Source organism: Ranitomeya variabilis, chromosome 1, assembly GCF_051348905.1.
Source record: "Ranitomeya variabilis isolate aRanVar5 chromosome 1, aRanVar5.hap1, whole genome shotgun sequence".
NCBI classification, from domain to species: Eukaryota; Metazoa; Chordata; class Amphibia; order Anura; family Dendrobatidae; genus Ranitomeya; species Ranitomeya variabilis.
Window position 1 is genome coordinate 203,768,528 of NC_135232.1, and position 20,714 is coordinate 203,789,241.

Genomic DNA, 20,714 nt, shown 5'->3' on the forward strand with positions numbered 1-20,714 from the left:
TTCAACCCCCAAGTGCTTCACAGAAGTTTACAACGCAGAGCCGTGAAAATAAAAAATCATTTTTCTTTCCTCAAAAAAGATGTTTTAGCAAGCAATTTTTTATTTTCACAAGGGTAACAGGAGAATTTGGACCCCAATATTTGTTGCCCAGTTTGTTGTGAGTACGCTGATACCCCATATGTGGGGGTAAACCACTGTTTTGGCACACGTCGGGGTTCGGAAGGGAAGTAGTGACGTTTTGAAATGCAGACTTTGATGGAATGCTCTGCGGGCGTCAGGTTGCGTTTGCAGAGCCCCTGATATGCCTAAACAGTAGAAACCCCCCACAAGTGACCCCATTTTGGAAACTAGACCCCCCAAGGAACTTATCTAGATGTGTGGTGAGCACGTTCAACCCCCAAGTGCTTCACAGAAGTTTACAACGCAGAGCCGTGAAAATAAAAAATCATTTTTCTTTCCTCAAAAAAGATGTTTTAGCAAGCAATTTTTTATTTTCACAAGGGTAACAGGAGAATTTGGACCCCAATATTTGTTGCCCAGTTTGTTGTGAGTACGCTGATACCCCATATGTGGGGGTAAACCACTGTTTGGGCACACGTCAGGGCTCGGAAGGGAAGTAGTGACATTTGAAATGCAGACTTTGATGGAATGGTCTGCGGGCGTCACATTGCATTTGCAGAGCCCCTGATGTACCTAAACAGTAGAAACACCCCACAAGTGACCCCATTTTGGAAACTAGACCCCCGAAGGAACTTATCTAGATGTGTGGTGAGCACTTTCAACCCCCAAGTGCTTCACAGAAGTTTATAACGCAGAGCCGTGAAAATAAAAAATAATTGTTCTTTCCTCAAAAATTATGTTTTAGCAAGTAATTTTTTATTTTTGCAAGGGTAACAGGAGAAATTAGACCCCAACAGTTGTTGCCCAGTTTGTCCTGAGTACGCTGGTACCCCAAATGTGGGGGTAAACCACTGTTTGGGCGCACGTCGGGGCTTGGAAGGGCGGGAGCACCATTTGACTTTTTGAACGCAAGATTGGCTGGAATCAATGGTGGCGCCATGTTGCGTTTGGAGACCCCTGATGTGCCTAAACAGTGGAAACCCCTCAATTCTAACTTCAACACTAACCCCAACACACCCCTAATCCTAATCCCAACTGTAGCCATAACCCTAATCACAACCTTAACCCCAACACACCCCTAACCACAACCCTAACCGCAACACACCCGTAACCCTAATTCCAACCCTAATCCTAACCCTAATCCCAACCGTAACCCTAATCCCAACCCTAACCACAACTGTAACCCCAACACACCCCTAACCCTATCCGTAACCCTAACCACAAGCCTAATCTTAACCCTATTTCAAACCCTAGCCCTAATTCCAACCCTAACTCTAATTCCAACCCTAACCCTAAGGCTATGTGCCCACGTTGCGGATTCGTGTGAGATTTTTCCTCATGATTTTTGAAAAATCTGCAGGTAAAAGGCACTGCATTTTACCTGCGGATTTACAGCAGATTTCCAGTGTTTTTTTGTGCAGATTTCACCTGCGGATTCCTATTGAGGAACAGGTGTAAAACGCTGCGGAATCCGCACAAAGAATTGACATGCTGCGGAAAATACAACGCAGCGTTTCTGCACGGAATTTTCCGCACCATGGGCACAGCGGATTTGGTTTTCCTTAGGTGTACATGGTACTGTAAACCTGATGGAAAACTGCTTCGAATTCGCAGCGGCCAATCCGCTGCGGATCCGCGGCCAATCCGCTGCGGATCCGCGGCCAATCCGCTGCGGATCCGCTGCGGATCCGCGGCCGATCCGCTGCGGATCCGCTGCCGATCCGCTGCGGATCCGCTGCGGATCCGCTGCCGATCCGCTGCCGATCCGCTGCCGATCCGCGGCGGATCCGCTGCCGATCCGCTGCCGATCCGCTGCCGATCCGCGGCGGATCCGCTGCCGATCCGCTGCCGATCCGCTGCCGATCCGCTGCCGATCCGCTGCGGATCCGCGGCCGATCCGCTGCGGATCCGCGGCCGATCCGCTCTGTGTGCACATGCCATAACCCTACCCCTAACCCTAACCCTACCCGTAACCCTAACCCTACCCCTAACCATACCCCTAGTTCTAACCCTAGTTCTAACCCTAACCCTAGTGGAAAAAGAAAAAAAAATATTTTCTTTATTTTATTATTGTCCCTACCTATGGGGGTGATAAAGGGGGGGGTTTATTTATTATTTTTTTATTTTGATCGCTGTGATAGAACCTACCACAGCGATCAAAATGTACCTCTAATGAATCTGCCGGCCGGCGGGCGCACTGAGCATGCGCCCGCCATTTTGGAAGATGGCGGCGCCCATGATGGAGGCGGACGGGGACCGGGAGCCTCGGTAAGTATAAGGGGGGGGAGATCGGGGCACGGGGGGGGCGTCGGAGCACGGGGGGGTGACATAGGAGCAGGGGGGGAGCGGGCAGGAGGACGGGGGAGCGGACAGCAGGACGGGGGAGCCGGCAGGCGGACGGAGGGGACCGGACCCTATAACGGAGCACTGGGGGGGCGATCGGTGGGGTGGGGTGGGGGGGCGATCGGTGGGGTGGGGTGGGGGGGGGTCACATTAGTGTTTCCAGCCATGGCCGATGATATTGCAGCATCGGCCATGGCTGGATTGTAATATTTCACCAGTTTTTTAGGTGAAATATTACAAATCGCTCTGATTGGCAGTTTCACTTTCAACAGCCAATCAGAGCGATCGTAGCCACGGGGGGGTGAAGCCATCCCCCCTGGGCTGAAGTACCACTCCCCCTCTCCCTGCAGATCGGGTAAAATAGGAGTTAACCCCTTCACCCGATCTGCAGGGACGCGATCATTCCATGACGCCACATAGGCGTCATGGGTCGGATTGGCACGGGTTTTCATGACGCCTATGTGGCGTCATGGGTCGGGAAGGGGTTAATTATTCCTATCTGATATGTATATTAAGCATAATTATTTCTATGTCATACTAGGTTGCTTTTGGCTATTTTAATAGATCCTTTTACTGTTATATTTATGCATGAAAGTGTTACAAATTTTAAGTATCGCTCTCAGCGATCTGCAATGACATGAGGTACGGTGTAATTTAACCTTAATTAGGTAGTTTTCCCAGACTTTAATGGAAACAATATGCTTTAACGTTAAGGATAATGCATTTTTTTTAAATAATAAGAGTATAAATATTATATAAGCAGCACACTAGCTGAAAGCAGATTCAGAAAGTAAAGAGTTTGTCCCTCACCTTAGCCCCTTCACGACTTATGACATACAGGTGCTTCTCACAAAATTAGAATATCGTCAAAAAGTTCATTATTTCAGTTCTTCAACACAAAAAGTAAAACTCATATATTATATAGAGTCATTACAAACAGAGTGATCTATTTCAAGGGATTATTTCTGTTAATGTTGATGATTATGTCTTACAGCCAATGAAAACCCAAAAGTCATTATCTCAGTAAATTAGAAAACTTTATAACACCAGCTTGAAAAATGATTTTAAAATCTGAAATGTTGGCCTACTGAAATGTATGTTCAGTAAATGCACTTAATACTTGGTCGGGGCTCCTTTTGCATCAATTACTGCATCAATGCGGCGTGGCATGGAGGCGATCAGCCTGTGGCACTGCCGAGGTGTTATGGAAGCCCAGGTTGCTTTGATAACAGCCTTCAGCTCATCTGCATTGTTGGGTCTGGTGTCTCTCATCTTCCTCTTAACAATACTCCATAGATTCTCTATGAGGGTTAAGGTCAGATGAGTTTGCTGGCCAATCAAGCACAGTGATACTGTTGTTTTTATACCAGGAATTGGTACATTTGGCAGTGTGGATAGGTGCCAAGTCCTGCTGGAGAATGAAATTTCCATCTCCAAAAGCTTGTCAGCAGAGGGAAGCATGAATGCTCTAAAATTTCCTGGTAGAAGGCTGCGCTGACTTTGGTCTTGATAAAACACAATGGACCTATACCAGCAGATGACAGGGCTCCCCAAACCATCACTATTTGTGGAAACATCACACTAGACCTCAAGCAGCTTTGACTTGTGTGCCTCTCCACTCTTCCTCTAGACTCTGGGACCTTAATTTCCAAATGAAATGCAAAATTTACTTTCATCTGAAAACAACACCTTGGACCACTGAGCAACAGTCCAGTTCTTCTTCTCCTTGGCCCAGGTAAGACCCTTCTGGCATTGTCTATTGGTCATGAGTGACTCCAGCAGCAGTCCACTCCTTGTGCATCTCCCCCAAATTTTTGAATGGCCTTTTCTTAACAATCCTTTCAATGCTACAGTTATCCCGATTGCTTGTGCACCTTTTTCTACACACTTTTTCCTTCCACTCAACTTTCCATTCATATGCTTGGATTTAGCACTCTGTGAACAGCCAGCTTCTTTAGTAATGACCTTTTGTGACTTACTCTCCTTGCGGAGTGAGTCAATGATTGCCTTCTGGACATCTGTCAAGTCAGTAGTCTTCCCCATGATTGTGGAGCCAACTGAAGCAGACTAAGGAACCATTTTAAATGCATAGACAGCTTTTGCAGGTGTTTTTTGTTAATTATTCTAATTTACTGAGATAATGGCTTTTGGGTTTTCATTGGCTGTTAGCAATAATCAGCAACATTAACAGAAATATTCACTTGAAATAGATCACTCTGTTTCTAATGACTCTATATAATATGAGGTCCACTTTTTGCATTGAAGAACTGAAATAAATGAACTTTTTGATGATATTCTAATTTTGTGAGAAGCACCTATATATGTAGGTCATAGGTTGCCTTTCCTTGTTTGATGCAGGCTCCTTCGCTGAGCCCGCATGTTTTAAGGCACATGAGAGCTGATCTGACCAGCTGTCATGTGCCCCTGAATCACGATCCACCAACAGCTGTTAAGATGTTAAATGCCGCTGCCAATCTCTGACAGCGGCATTTAACATAATCACGCCGGAAGTGCTTCATTAGCTCTGCCCATCAGTGCCTCTGTCACATGATCATGGGGTGCCGATGGGTTGGCATGACAACACTGAGTCTGCAGGAGACTCCGTGGTTGTGATTGCTGATCCAGCATGAGCACCACTCCATGGCCAGCGTTCATAGCAGATGATCATTTCTGCTGCACAGCAGACAGTGTAATGTGTATGGGGCTCCAGCAGACTGATGGTTGGAAGAGATGTTGATTTTAGACTGTCACTCGCATAGTTCTCCTGGAGATAAGCCTTCAGCTGGTGCCTTGTTCACAGAGAATACAAAATCACTTGGCTGAATGAGCGCTCCTGTGTATGCGAAAGTTGGCTGAAATGGCTGTTGTTTGGCTGACACCATCTAAAGTGTATGGCTGGCTTTATTCCAAGATGTATGGCATGAGATGTTAAGCAAACATGAAAATAATATATGTCCGGCACAGCAGATAGCCTGCAGACTGCAGAGCTTACTTGACATGACAAAGTCAATTGAGCACCTGGAGACAAAGGGCCAATATTGCTGGAACAGCGCTTGTCTGGGAGGTATGTATAGATTTTATTTCATTTGGCGCTCTGTAACATTTAAGAAGTGGTTATCCAGTAGAGGACAACCCTTTTAATTTGTAATGACATGCATCTTGAAATAAGTCAGATTTAGACAAACCCCTTAATGACCGCCAATACGTCATTTTACTGACCTGAGATATAAGAGAATAGCGTCCCAATACAGGTGACAATCCAGCAGCTGTTGGCTGTACACTATAGCTGACAATTTGCTGTATCAGCCACAATCAGTGTTGGCACTGTCCATATCTGTTTAACCCCTTAGATGCTGCTGTCAATAATGACTATTATATAAATGGTTAAAAGAGTCTGGGGGCTCTCTCTTTATCCCCATTGGCACCCTGAGATCATGATTTTGTGGTCCTGATGTTTGCCATGGCAATTCACAGCCAAATAGTGGCCTTAGAGTTTGCCGGCTACAGTGGCCTGTTCAAAAGTTAGTAACTTTTAGGTGGTAAAAATACACTTTTTCATTCCTATCATGCCACATTGTATTAATTCCTGAAAATTATCTGAAGGGTTAATAAACTACCCGACAGCAGTTTTCAGTACAGTGCAGAAAAAAAAGTATTTAATCAGCCACCAATTGTGCAAGTTCTCCCACTTAAAAAGATGAGAGAGGCCTGTAATTGACTTCATAGGTAGACCACAACTATGAGAGTGAAAATGAGGAAACAAATCCAGAAAATCACCTTCTCTGATTTGGCAAGATTTGACTGACTCAACTTATTTTTTGTTTGTTTGCAGGAGACAAGGGAGTCGGGATTAGGCGTTCAGTAAGTATGGTAAATGTAGATTCATTAAAGGAGTCTGTGTGATGATTTCAAATAAAGGACTTTATTCTGGCTGTGTCTTTATTTACCAGTTAACTATAGGATTATTAATAGATAGGTGTCTTATAGAAACCTCTCCATTACAATCCTGTGGGGTTGATGTCACCTGACAATACAAAGATGAAATCAACCCCACAAATATGAACCCCACTTGCCACTGCTACAGGGCAAGCGGGAAGAGCGAGGCTAAGTGCTAAGATTCCTCCCACATGGCAACAGTTAACAGCCACCAGCCAATCACAGTCCGGCAGCTGACGTCAGCACGCATGTCGCCGACGTATGATGTTATTGTCATACGCCAGAACGACACTGCGTGCCTCATCTGAATAGGAGACGAGGCTACCGCTGGAGCTCAACCATATTAGGAAAACCATTTTTTTTGTAAAACCGCAGTATGGGGCATATTATATCAGTGTGGGGCTGCATTATACCACTATGGGGTGCATTATGCTCCTATGGGACGGCATTATACTCCTATGGGACTGCATTATGCTCCTATGGGGCTGCATTACACTTCTATGGGGCTGCATTATACTCCTATGGGACTGCATTATACTCCTATGGGACTGCATTCTACTCCTTTGGGACTGCATTATAATCCTATGGGATTGCATAATACTCCAATGGACTACATTATACTCCAAAGGGACTGCATTATAATCCTTTGGGGCTGCATTATACTTCTATGGGGCTGCATTATACTGCTATGGGGCTGCATTATACTAGTATGGGTGCATTATACAGCTATGGGGCTGTATTATACTGCTATGGGGCTGCATTATACTGCTATGGGGGTGCATTATACTGCTATGGGGCTGCATTATACTGCTATATATCACTATGGAGTACACTATACTATTATGGATGACTATAGGGGCAGTATGAAGAGACATGAGGCAGAATGAAAGGACATATAGAAAATTTGAAAAATTGGAGTCATAAGATCTGTCATAAAGATGTATACAAAAAATATTTTATTAATACTTAGACATAAATTGTGAACAGCAAAAACTTCACTAAAATACGTAAATACAAAAGTATTATATAGGTAAAATTAAATGCGAAGGACATGGGACAAAAATAGAGAGCCTGGAGACCATCACAAGTATCAAGTATATGACCGGTGTAAATCAAGTTCTTGAGGCTACTGAACCATATTATACAATGTGCACATGCCTTTAAGAGGCAAATAGTATAGTGGATAATTCAAGACTGATCTTTACCCATGTCGGTCAACGTGATGTCACCAGACTGCCAGCCCTTACGCACATTTCGCGTAGGCTTCGGTCATATACTTGATACTTGTGATGGTCTCCAGACTCTTTATTTTTGTCCTGTGTCCTTCACATTTAATTTTACCTATATAATACTTTTGTATATACGTATTTTAGTGACTTTTTTGCTGTTCACAATTTATGTCTATGTATGAATAAAATATTTTTTGTATACATCTTTATGACAGATCTTATGACTCATTTTTCTAATTTTCTATATATCTATGGGAGTTTTTTTTGTCTCATTTGTAGATTGGAGATAGCTATTTCTGATGCAGTCAGATGTTGTATATCTTGAATATTGCCCTGATTTAATTCTTTCATAAAGAATGGGAGGACATATGGGGTCCAGAATGTGGGATATTACTGTAGTGGCTAGTTAAAGGATATTATTCTTGAGGATACTGTTTTCAGTGTGGGGGAGGAGAGGTCCTGTTACTGTGCAGGGCGATATGGTTGATTTTTTTCTTTATATCGCATAGTATAGAGGTTGGGGAAAAACTGGAGAATGTGCTCTAGATAACTATTATTTTCTGCAGAGACAAATCTTGGCTAGAAGAATGTGGTGCCGCCCATGTGACCGCCACGCGACCAATCACAAGCCGTGACGTAATTTTCAAATCCTGAATGCCTAGAATTAGGCATTCAGGACCTGAAATTACGTCACGGCTTGTTGTGATTGGTCGCGTCGCCGTCACATGGGCGGCACGCGACCAATCAGAAGCCGTGACGTCACGGAAGGCAGTAAACGTGCGCATTTTAAGCAAAGAAGGCTCCCGGTTCCCTCGGTAAGGTGCAGGCTGTGTCGGAGAGGTGAGTATAGCAATATTTTTTATTTTAATTCTTTATTTTACACATTGATATTAATCCCGATACCGATTCCCGATATCACAAAAGTATCGGATCTTGGTATCGGAATTCCGATACCCGCAAGTATCGGCCAATATCCGATACTTGCGGTATCGGAATGCTCAACACTGAGTCATGCTAAAGCTAAATAAGGAGGGCATCTACAATTATTATGATGCATGTTGCTATGCAACATTGGACTAATCCCACTGACAAATAGTTTTACCTGGAGAATACAAAACACTGTTTCCCCCAGCCATAGTATTGCTATACAATACCTTAATGTTCAATAGGGATACTTTATACAAAGCAGTTTGCAATCTTTTGCCACAGTGTAGGCCCAGGCTAAGAGGTGAATATAAAGAGTCAAAAAACATTCCAAATATGCCCAGCAGCTTTACTGCAAAACAAAATCTCAAGCATGAACTCGAACAATACATAGCATAACATGAACTAGTGCTTAATTGTAGATAGGATTTTATATTTTGTGCGGCTCCCCGCTTCTTTGTCCAACTTTATACAGAATGTTCTCAGTTGTGTTCCCATTTGCTTCAAATCATCAGTGCATTGAATATAATATGTCTTGCAGATATACAATAGCGGCCCACTTCATGCACATCACTGAGCTTTAGAAAAGGTAAATGCTGAATGCAGCTAGGCAACTATTATTCATACCATGACTATAATTTATTTCCTGTCATAGCCGCTGATAGACGGATGATTACTCATTAAATATTCCCTGGACATAAAAAAAGACCGTAGTTGCTCTATGTCTTGCTATACCTGACCTTGTCACTTACATTAAGGATGAGCTAAAACATTGCATCGAGCCCTTGGCGTGTGGCCTACGTACACATCCCATATTGTCATTTCGCAAGGTGCCAACAAGCTCAGCACTTTGAACCGCTGACACCAATTAAATGAATTAGAGCTGGCATCAAACTACTGCAAAGAAAAACAATGTTTCACAGCAAGAGAAGAAAGGTGAGGTCTGTGGACGAGTCTGCTGTACATTCGGAAATCTACTTGTCTCTGACACACCAAAATGCAGCTGGCTGTCAATGTGCACTTTTGGGTCTCATGTGCACTGCTATGATAGATTTAGGCCCATGACCTAAATAATTAATAATAAAATGTGCGTCATGATCTATCCTTTGATGTAATATGGTGATACAGTATTCTTCATCAGTTCTGTTCGTTGCAGTACAATCAGTGGCATAGTTATAGGCAGACTTGGACTGACCCACAGGAGAACTGGAGAATTCTCCGGTGGGCCCCTGTGCAAGTGTGGGCCACCACCCTCTTATATGAGCAGTACTTAGCACAATATACTTGAATCAGTATGGACAGACAAAGCCAGCATCTTATTTATGTAACAATCTACCCAAGGAGAAACCTTACTCCTTAGACCTCAGTCCAGAGCCTCTCACCTAGTTAAATCCGTTCTCATACTTCGCACTGACGAGGGCCAACAGCCCAAAACACTGTGTCTGCAAATTGAGATACTGATTTGGCTTTTATCGTAAGTCATATTGCAAGACTCGTTAAAGGGTTTATTGTGACTTGTAGGATCGCAACTTCTAACAGGTGGTGCTATAGAGTTCAAGTCCTCTTTTTCACTGAAGAGGCAATTTGCATATACAATCTACCCAGTCATTGTTTTTTAAATTTGTGATTGAGGATAATGTTACATTTGCATGTAACTGAAAAGTGGGGCCCTGGAGTTGGTTACTGGTGGGCCCTTGGCACCCCAGTACAACACTGGTTATAAGAGTGTAGAGGATAAAAGGATTGAGAGGGCTCATAGACATATGTATATTAATGATGAGTGAGTGTACTCGTTGCTCGGGTGACCTCCGAGTATTTATTACTGCTTGGAGATTTAGTTTTCATCGAGGCAGCTGAATGATTTACAGCTACTAGCCTGCTTGATTACATGTGGGGATTCCCTAGCAACCAGGCAACCCCCACATGTACTCAGCCTGGCTACTAGCTGTAAATCATTCAGCTGCCTCGATGAAAACTAAATCTCCGAGCAGTCATAAATACTCGGAGGTCACCCGAGCGTGCTCTGGAAAACCCGAGCAACGAGTACACTCGCTCATCACTAATCTATATGACTGATAAGTAGGGTAACTATTTAAAAAAATTAATTAAAAATCGTGTGACAGTATTGTGTGGCAAAAAAAGGGTCCCCTTCCAAAACCATAAGAGATCACTTTTATTAGGTATGCATTCAAAAACAAAAACCGTCCCTAATCATCATAAATGGAAGATATATAATCATATAAAAAAAGGCAAAGGGAACAGACACGGTACAAGTAGGACAAAAATATATAACCTAAATCACCCCTGGTATTTTCTAGATATTACTGTACCCTGCCTAGACAGCAGGGGTTGGCACCCTAGAAAGATCGCTACAGCACCCCAACTCCACTTTGGCTTAGTCTTAAGTAACCCTAAAAATTCCCTAGATAATATACAATAGCAAGAGAGTGGTTATATTCATAAACCACTATGAAATTAAAGCAAGTAAGTATAAGAATTCAGAATATCCCCTCCTAAACAAGTACAATAGGGATAGGGGAGTAAGTGGGATATATACTGTACCGGGGCACTATAGCTCCACCAAAGATAGATATCAGCTACCATGAGTTCCACTTTCCCCTGCAAACAACTTTTACAGATGAGAGGGTGAGTATATAATGAAACACAGTAGCTTCAGATAAGACAAATATCTTCTACCATTAAAATCACCTCAAACAAGCTGCCATAAGGAAAGATAAAATAATAAATACAATGGGCCTGATTCATAAAGACTGATGTTGTTCACGATGGTTTTGATGAGGAGAAGGGCTGAAGTCATAACGCTCCTGATTCATGAAGAGGCATATTTCTATTTATGATTTAAGAGCGTCAGGTAAGCAGCATAAACCTCTGTGAGCACCAAGCCACAACTCCTATTACAGTCCCTGCTGGAGTAAGATGTTTGGTGTGGTGATTTCCACCACTCGTTATGAATTTGGTAAGCGAAGGTTTCTACACCTCTGTCCCTCCGCAGATCCGACCAATTTGGTGGAGCTTGGAAAAACTAGAGTGGAAACATTAAAAGTTGTAATATTAGATTTGCAAGTGTGCCAGTTACTTGTAGACATTTTCTGGAATGACATTCATAAACATGAAGCTAATGAGCCTACCAAGACATGAGGTCGTTTACAAAATGTCACTAATCCATGGTGAACTGGCCAACTTGACTTTTTTCTTTCACCCTGAGAACTATTACAGTGGTTTTGTTGGCCGCATCTGTTATGGTTCTCAATGGCAAGAGAACATAGCCCAGCAAACATAAGAACTAGCTCTTGGAAGGATGGAAACTAAACTGACCATGAACTAAACCTGCCGCACAACTAACAGTAGCCGGGTAGCGTAGCCTGCGTTTTATCCCTAGACGCCCAGCGCCGGCCGGAGGACTAACTAATCCTGGCAGAGGAAAATATAGTCCTGGCTCACCTCTAGAGAAATTTCCCCGAAAGGCAGACAGAGGCCCCCACAAATATTGGCGGTGATTTTAGATGAAATGACAAACGTAGTATGAAAATAGGTTTAGCAAAATTGAGGTCCGCTTACTAGATAGCAGGAAGACAGAAAGGACACTTTCATGGTAAGCTGAAAACCCTATCAAAACACCATCCTGAAATTACTTTAAGACTCTAGTATTAACTCATAACATCAGAGTGGCAATTTCAGATCACAAGAGCTTTCCAGACACAGAAACGAAACTACAGCTGTGAACTGGAACAAAATGCAAAAACAAACAAGGACTAAAGTCCAACTTAGCTGGGAGTTGTCTAGCAGCAGGAACATGCACAGAAAGGCTTCTGATTACAATGTTGACCGGCATGGAAGTGACAGAGGAGCAAGGCTAAATAGCGACTCCCACATCCTGATGGAAACAGGTGAACAGAGAGGATGATGCACACCAGTTCAATTCCACCAGTGGCCACCGGGGGAGCCCAAAATCCAATTTCACAACAGTACCCCCCCCTCAAGGAGGGGGCACCGAACCCTCACCAGAACCACCAGGGCGATCAGGATGAGCCCTATGAAAGGCACGGACCAAATCGGAGGCATGAACATCAGAGGCAGTCACCCAAGAATTATCCTCCTGACCGTATCCCTTCCATTTGACCAGATACTGGAGTTTCCGTCTGGAAACACGGGAGTCCAAGATTTTTTCCACAACGTACTCCAACTCGCCCTCAACCAACACCGGAGCAGGAGGCTCAACGGAAGGCACAACCGGTACCTCATACCTGCGCAATAATGACCGATGAAAAACATTATGAATAGAAAAAGATGCAGGGAGGTCCAAACGGAAGGACACAGGGTTAAGAATCTCCAATATCTTGTACGGGCCGATGAACCGAGGCTTAAACTTGGGAGAAGAAACCCTCATAGGGACGAAACGAGAAGACAACCACACCAAGTCCCCAACACAAAGCCGAGGACCAACCCGACGCCGGCGGTTGGCAAAAAGCTGAGTCTTCTCCTGGGACAACTTCAAATTGTCCACTACCTGCCCCCAAATCTGATGCAACCTCTCCACCACAGCATCCACTCCAGGACAATCCGAAGATTCCACCTGACCAGAAGAAAATCGAGGATGAAACCCCGAATTACAGAAAAAGGGAGACACCAAGGTGGCAGAGCTGGCCCGATTATTGAGGGCAAACTCCGCTAAAGGCAAAAAAGCAACCCAATCATCCTGATCTGCAGACACAAAACACCTCAAATATGTCTCCAAGGTCTGATTCGTCCGCTCGGTCTGGCCATTAGTCTGAGGATGGAAAGCAGACGAGAAAGACAAATCTATGCCCATCCTAGCACAGAATGCTCGCCAAAATCTAGACACGAATTGGGTACCTCTGTCAGAAACGATATTCTCCGGAATACCATGCAAACGGACCACATTTTGAAAAAACAGAGGAACCAACTCGGAAGAAGAAGGCAACTTAGGCAGGGGAACCAAATGGACCATCTTAGAGAAACGATCACACACCACCCAGATGACAGACATCTTCTGAGAAACAGGAAGATCCGAAATAAAATCCATCGAGATGTGCATCCAGGGCCTCTTCGGGATAGGCAAGGGCAACAACAATCCACTAGCCCGAGAACAACAAGGCTTGGCCCGAGCACAAACGTCACAAGACTGCACGAAGCCTCGCACATCTCGAGACAGGGAAGGCCACCAGAAGGACCTTGCCACCAAATCCCTGGTACCAAAGATTCCAGGATGACCTGCCAACGCAGAAGAATGAACCTCAGAAATGACTTTACTGGTCCAATCATCAGGAACAAACAGTCTACCAGGTGGGCAACGATCAGGTCTATCCGCCTGAAACTCCTGCAAGGCCCGCCGCAGGTCTGGAGAAACGGCAGACAATATCACTCCATCCTTAAGGATACCTGTAGGTTCAGAATTACCAGGGGAGTCAGGCTCAAAACTCCTAGAAAGGGCATCCACCTTAACATTCTTAGAACCCGGCAGGTAGGACACCACAAAATTAAACCGAGAGAAAAACAACGACCAGCGCGCCTGTCTAGGATTCAGGCGTCTGGCGGACTCAAGATAAATTAGATTTTTGTGGTCAGTCAATACCACCACCTGATGTCTAGCCCCCTCAAGCCAATGACGCCACTCCTCAAAAGCCCACTTCATGGCCAAAAGCTCCCGATTCCCAACATCATAATTCCGCTCGGCGGGCGAAAATTTACGCGAGAAAAAAGCACAAGGTCTCATCACGGAGCAATCGGAACTTCTCTGCGACAAAACCGCCCCAGCTCCGATTTCAGAAGCGTCGACCTCAACCTGAAAAGGAAGAGCAACATCAGGCTGACGCAACACAGGGGCGGAAGAAAAGCGGCGCTTAAGCTCCCGAAAGGCCTCCACAGCAGCAGGGGACCAATCAGCAACATCAGCACCCTTCTTAGTCAAATCAGTCAATGGTTTAACAACATCAGAAAAACCAGCAATAAATCGACGATAAAAGTTAGCAAAGCCCAAAAATTTCTGAAGACTCTTAAGAGAAGAGGGTTGCGTCCAATCACAAGTAGCCTGAACCTTGACAGGATCCATCTCGATGGAAGAGGGGGAAAAAATATATCCCAAAAAGGAAATCTTTTGAACCCCAAAAACGCACTTAGAACCCTTCACACACAAGGAATTAGACCGCAAAACCTGAAAAACCCTCCTGACCTGCTGGACATGAGAGTCCCAGTCATCCGAAAAAATCAAAATATCATCCAGATACACAATCATAAATTTATCCAAATAATCACGGAAAATGTCATGCATAAAGGACTGAAAGACTGAAGGGGCATTTGAAAGACCAAAAGGCATCACCAAATACTCAAAGTGGCCCTCGGGCGTATTAAATGCGGTTTTCCACTCATCCCCCTGCTTAATTCGCACCAAATTATACGCCCCACGGAGATCTATCTTAGAGAACCACTTGGCCCCCTTTATGCGAGCAAACAAATCAGTCAGCAGTGGCAACGGATATTGATATTTAACCGTGATTTTATTCAAAAGCCGATAATCAATGCACGGCCTCAAAGAGCCATCTTTCTTAGCCACAAAGAAAAAACCGGCTCCTAAGGGAGATGACGAAGGACGAATATGTCCCTTTTCCAAGGACTCCTTTATATATTCTCGCATAGCCGCATGTTCAGGCACAGACAGATTAAATAAACGACCCTTAGGGTATTTACTACCCGGAATCAAATCTATGGCACAATCACACTCCCGGTGCGGAGGTAATGAACCAAGCTTAGGTTCTTCAAAAACGTCACGATATTCAGTCAAGAATTCAGGAATCTCAGAGGGAATAGATGATGAAATGGAAACCACAGGTACGTCCCCATGCGTCCCCTTACATCCCCAGCTTAACACAGACATAGCTTTCCAGTCAAGGACTGGGTTATGAGATTGCAGCCATGGCAATCCAAGCACCAACACATCATGTAGGTTATACAGCACAAGAAAGCGAATAATCTCCTGGTGATCCGGATTAATCCGCATAGTTACTTGTGTCCAGTATTGTGGTTTATTGCTAGCCAATGGGGTGGAGTCAATCCCCTTCAGGGGTATAGGAGTTTCAAGAGGCTCCAAATCATACCCACTGCGTTTGGCAAAGGACCAATCCATAAGACTCAAAGCGGCGCCAGAGTCGACATAGGCATCCGCGGTAATAGATGATAAAGAACAAATCAGGGTCACAGATAGAATAAACTTAGACTGTAAAGTGCCAATTGAAACAGACTTATCAAGCTTCTTAGTACGCTTAGAGCATGCTGATATAACATGAGTTGAATCACCGCAATAGAAGCACAACCCATTTTTTCGTCTAAAATTCTGCCGTTCACTTCTGGACAGAATTCTATCACATTGCATATTCTCTGGCGTCTTCTCAGTAGACACCGCCAAATGGTGCACAGGTTTGCGCTCCCGCAGACGCCTATCGATCTGGATAGCCATTGTCATGGACTCATTCAGACCCGCAGGCACAGGGAACCCCACCATAACATCCTTAATGGCATCAGAGAGACCCTCTCTGAAATTCGCCGCCAGGGCACACTCATTCCACTGAGTAAGCACAGCCCATTTACGGAATTTCTGGCAGTATATTTCAGCTTCGTCTTGCCCCTGAGATAGGGACATCAAGGCCTTTTCCGCCTGAAGTTCTAACTGAGGTTCCTCATAAAGCAACCCCAAGGCCAGAAAAAACGCATCCACATTGAGCAACGCAGGATCCCCTGGAGCCAATGCAAAAGCCCAATCCTGAGGGTCGCCCCGGAGCAAGGAAATCACAATCCTGACCTGCTGAGCAGGATCTCCAGCAGAGCGAGATTTCAGGGACAAAAACAACTTGCAATTATTTTTGAAATTTTGAAAGCAAGATCTATTCCCCGAGAAAAATTCAGGCAAAGGAATTCTAGGTTCAGATATAGGAACATGAACAACAAAATCTTGTAAATTTTGAACTTTCGTGGTGAGATTATTCAAACCTGCAGCTAAACTCTGAATATCCATTTTAAACAGGTGAACACAGAGCCATTCCAGGATTAGAAGGAGAGAGAGAGAGAGAAAGGCTGCAATATAGGCAGACTTGCAAGAGATTCAATTACAAGCACACTCAGAACTGAAGGAAAAAAAAAAAAAAAACTTCAGCAGACTTCTCTTTTCTCTCCTTTCTCTGTCAATTAATTTAACCCTTTGTGGCCGGTCAAACTGTTATGGTTCTCAATGGCAAGAGAACATAGCCCAGCAAACATAAGAACTAGCTCTTGGAAGGATGGAAACTAAACTGACCATGAACTAAACCTGCCGCACAACTAACAGTAGCCGGGTAGCGTAGCCTGCGTTTTATCCCTAGACGCCCAGCGCCGGCCGGAGGACTAACTAATCCTGGCAGAGGAAAATATAGTCCTGGCTCACCTCTAGAGAAATTTCCCCGAAAGGCAGACAGAGGCCCCCACAAATATTGGCGGTGATTTTAGATGAAATGACAAACGTAGTATGAAAATAGGTTTAGCAAAATTGAGGTCCGCTTACTAGATAGCAGGAAGACAGAAAGGACACTTTCATGGTAAGCTGAAAACCCTATCAAAACACCATCCTGAAATTACTTTAAGACTCTAGTATTAACTCATAACATCAGAGTGGCAATTTCAGATCACAAGAGCTTTCCAGACACAGAAACGAAACTACAGCTGTGAACTGGAACAAAATGCAAAAACAAACAAGGACTAATGTCCAACTTAGCTGGGAGTTGTCTAGCAGCAGGAACATGCACAGAAAGGCTTCTGATTACAATGTTGACCGGCATGGAAGTGACAGAGGAGCAAGGCTAAATAGCGACTCCCACATCCTGATGGAAACAGGTGAACAGAGAGGATGATGCACACCAGTTCAATTCCACCAGTGGCCACCGGGGGAGCCCAAAATCCAATTTCACAACACGCATCCTTCTCTACTTCTCTATTCACTCCATCACTGGAAGCCCGAGGTAGACAATCTGCTGTTGGGTCCCGCTTCTTGCAGTTTGCAGGCCTAAACTAGCCTGTAGCGCTCATGATGCCAGAAATGGGATCACAGGATAGTGTGATGAGATGATGTCACTTCAACAGTCAGCACCAAACTGCCAACTGCACAGGATGGTGGAGGCTGCAATACTCAGTTCACTGCAGAAACAGGGCTGGGTGAATATAAACCTCTATTATTTTAAGGGGTACAAATGCTATTGTTGACACTAAAGGGATACTAATATTGTGAGTGCACACCAACACTGGGTGGTTTGGTTGGTTGAAAGGACATCATTGCTTTGCAAGTGACACTAAGGGGTCCGATTTCAGTGTGGGAGGCACTAAGGAAACATCAAAATTGTGAAAGTGCTCCATGGAGCATCAATACAATGAAGGACATCAATATTGGGATACTGGGATGTGAAAATAATGGGTTTTCCTAACAATATGGGGGCACTATTACTCCTAGAGTCCTTAAAGGGAGCACCATGCGTAAAGCACAAAGGGGACTTTATTTCTGTTTGGGAGCACTAAGGGGGCACTATTATTGTGCGTGGCTAATGCCGGGGTCACACTTGAGAGCATGATGCAAGAAAATCGCACAAGTCTCTTGCATCAAGTCCTGGCACTGCCGCTGGCACTCGGGACCGGAGTTTGTGGCTACATGTATGTCTATGCAGCCACACGCTCCGGTCCCAAGTGCCGGCGGCAGTGACGGGACTTGATGCGCGAGTTTCTCGCATCACACTCGCAAGTGTCACCCTGGCCTAAAGAGAGGCATTTTTACACTACAGGGTGCATTTTGACACTGTGGAGGCACTAAGAGGAACTAAGTCTTTGAAGGTCAAAAGGGACATTATTAGTCTGCGGGAAAAAAGCGTGGCAGAAAGGAAGCACTATATCTGTGTGGGGCACTTAGTGCAGCAATAAATGGTATTACCATCTGGGGTACTGTTTTCTGAGGCCACTTCCTATATGGCACTTCTTCTGCAGCAGGGGGACAATGTTAAGGGGTGCATCAAGATGGAAAGTTTGAGTCGGGGTCAAGGTTGTCCTAAAGACATGAAGCGCCAACGATATCTGAGCAGCAAACTTGGCATAGATGAATCACAGTAATTTTATCAAATGTCCAATAAAGGTTATTTGCACACATCCAAACAATCATATTAAACAAAATCCCCTATGAATTCTAAAGGGACAAAGAGGCATAAGCAATGAAACAATTTACTTAAAATATACCTTTAATAGCAACATTAATAAAACCAATTAACATTAGACAAGGAATTTCTCTAAATACATACAGCTGGAGCAATACCAAAAGCCAGGAAAAAGTAATAAAAGGCAGCAAAAACATAATCATCTACCCATATAGATAAATAATGGAGCCGTAATAAATATCCTGGTTAGAGGTGCGCCTCGGCTACCCCGACAGCGCCGTTTCACCTGACTGGCTTCCTCAATTGGGGGCATATATACCTTAGGTGGAACAGATTTAAGCGGTCTTCCATTCATTATGGTTCCATTATTTATCTATATGGGTAGATGATTATGTTTTTGCTGCCTTTTATTACTTTTTCCTGGCTTTTGGAATTGTTTGTATTTGTATATGTATTTAGAGAAATTCCCTGTCTAATGTTAATTGGTTTTATTAATGTTACTATTAAAGATATATTTTAAGTAAATTGTTTCATTGCTTATGCCTCTTTGTCCCTTGGGAATTCATAGAGAATGTGTTTAATATAGATGATTGACTGACTGACCCAGAGAGATGAAAATGGAAATCAGAGAAGTAGGCACCTGCAGGGTACGGTGTACGGTGCTGCGCAGCATGATTGCCCTGCACAGTGCAAGTGTTCACCACTATGTGGTCACTGTATGGTGGTATTATTTATCTTTATGATAGTTTTATCACAGGCTATGGAGATGTTATTTTGCATGATTCAGAATTATACTACTATATATACCATACATTTGTGTTTGAAAGGGGCAATTTTTGGGGGTCGGCTTCATCAATAGATACTGGTTCTAGGATGCACAGCGCTGATTTTCATTATAAAGTGACACAGGGATACTGTACAGCTGAGCTGTATGCCGAGCTGTATCCAAGCCTCTTGTTTACTGGAAAAATGTCACACGAGCTATACCGTCTTTAATACGGTGGCGGTGGGTTGAATATGTCTTTCAGCTTGTCCCCTATCTTACAGGACCCTAGTAACCAATGTGATTAATGAGTGCAATTTAAGAAACAGTAATGTAATCCGCTATTAACAAGACCTGATAGTGGCTGGATTGTCAAATATTCTGCATTGTTTCTGGGATTTTTTATATTCTCGATAAAACATTTGTTCCCCTGTGTTGAGTGTCATGTTATATCGCAGTTTATGAGCATAAAGTCTTTATTCTCAGGTACAAATATTACTCTTATTATAACCTAATTGGAAAATTGGCTGGTATCTGTACGGACAATAACTCCGCTGTAAAACTAATGTTTCCTGACCTCTAGTGGTGAATTGTAAAATTGCCATTACCCACACTCTGCTCCACATTAGATCTGCTTGTTTCACTTATAGTAAACCTGACAATATACAATGACATTTCTACCAGTCTGGCATACAAAAATCTGGAAAGATTAATGTTTTTCCCTGCATAGGTCTTTGTATAAATGCATAATATGATGCATGTTTATAGTACAATTTTTAATTTCTTTCTAATATTTCTAATTCTATTATTTAATAATAATAATAATTTTTATTTTTATATAGCACTAACATATTCCACAGCGCTTTACAGTTTGCACACATTATCATCGCTGTCCCCGTTGGGGCTCCCAATCTAAATTCCCTATCAGTATGTCTTTGGAATGTGGGAGGAAACCAGAGTGCCCGGAGGAAACCCACACAAACACGGGGAGAACATACAAACTCCTTGCAGATGTTGTCCAGGGTGGGGCTTGAACCCAGGACTCCAGCGCTGCAAGGCTGCGGTGCTAACCACTGAGCCACCTATTTCTAATATATCTACCATTACAAGTGACTGTTATATACTTTTCATTCACCTTCCAATAATCTAGAATACTTTATAATACAGTGCACAATATGTAAGTCCCATTAAGTTCAAATGTAA

At 43.7% G+C, this 20,714-nt stretch overlaps 1 protein-coding gene across 5 annotated transcripts in view; it reads right to left on the bottom strand.

Annotated features, from left to right (window-relative positions):
- Nucleotides 1-20,714, bottom strand: part of SRRM4 (serine/arginine repetitive matrix 4) — a 201,441-nt gene that overhangs the window by 125,257 nt on the left and 55,470 nt on the right. The window contains exon 1 of one of the 5 annotated variants that reach the window (XM_077292112.1): nt 11,702-11,808. The exons of the other annotated variants lie outside the window; for them this stretch is intronic. Coding sequence (XP_077148227.1) covers nt 11,702-11,709 — 8 coding nt within the window. The 5' untranslated portion in view covers nt 11,710-11,808. Of the gene's footprint in view, nt 1-11,701; nt 11,809-20,714 lie in introns of those variants that run through there. 5 annotated transcript variants of the gene reach the window in all.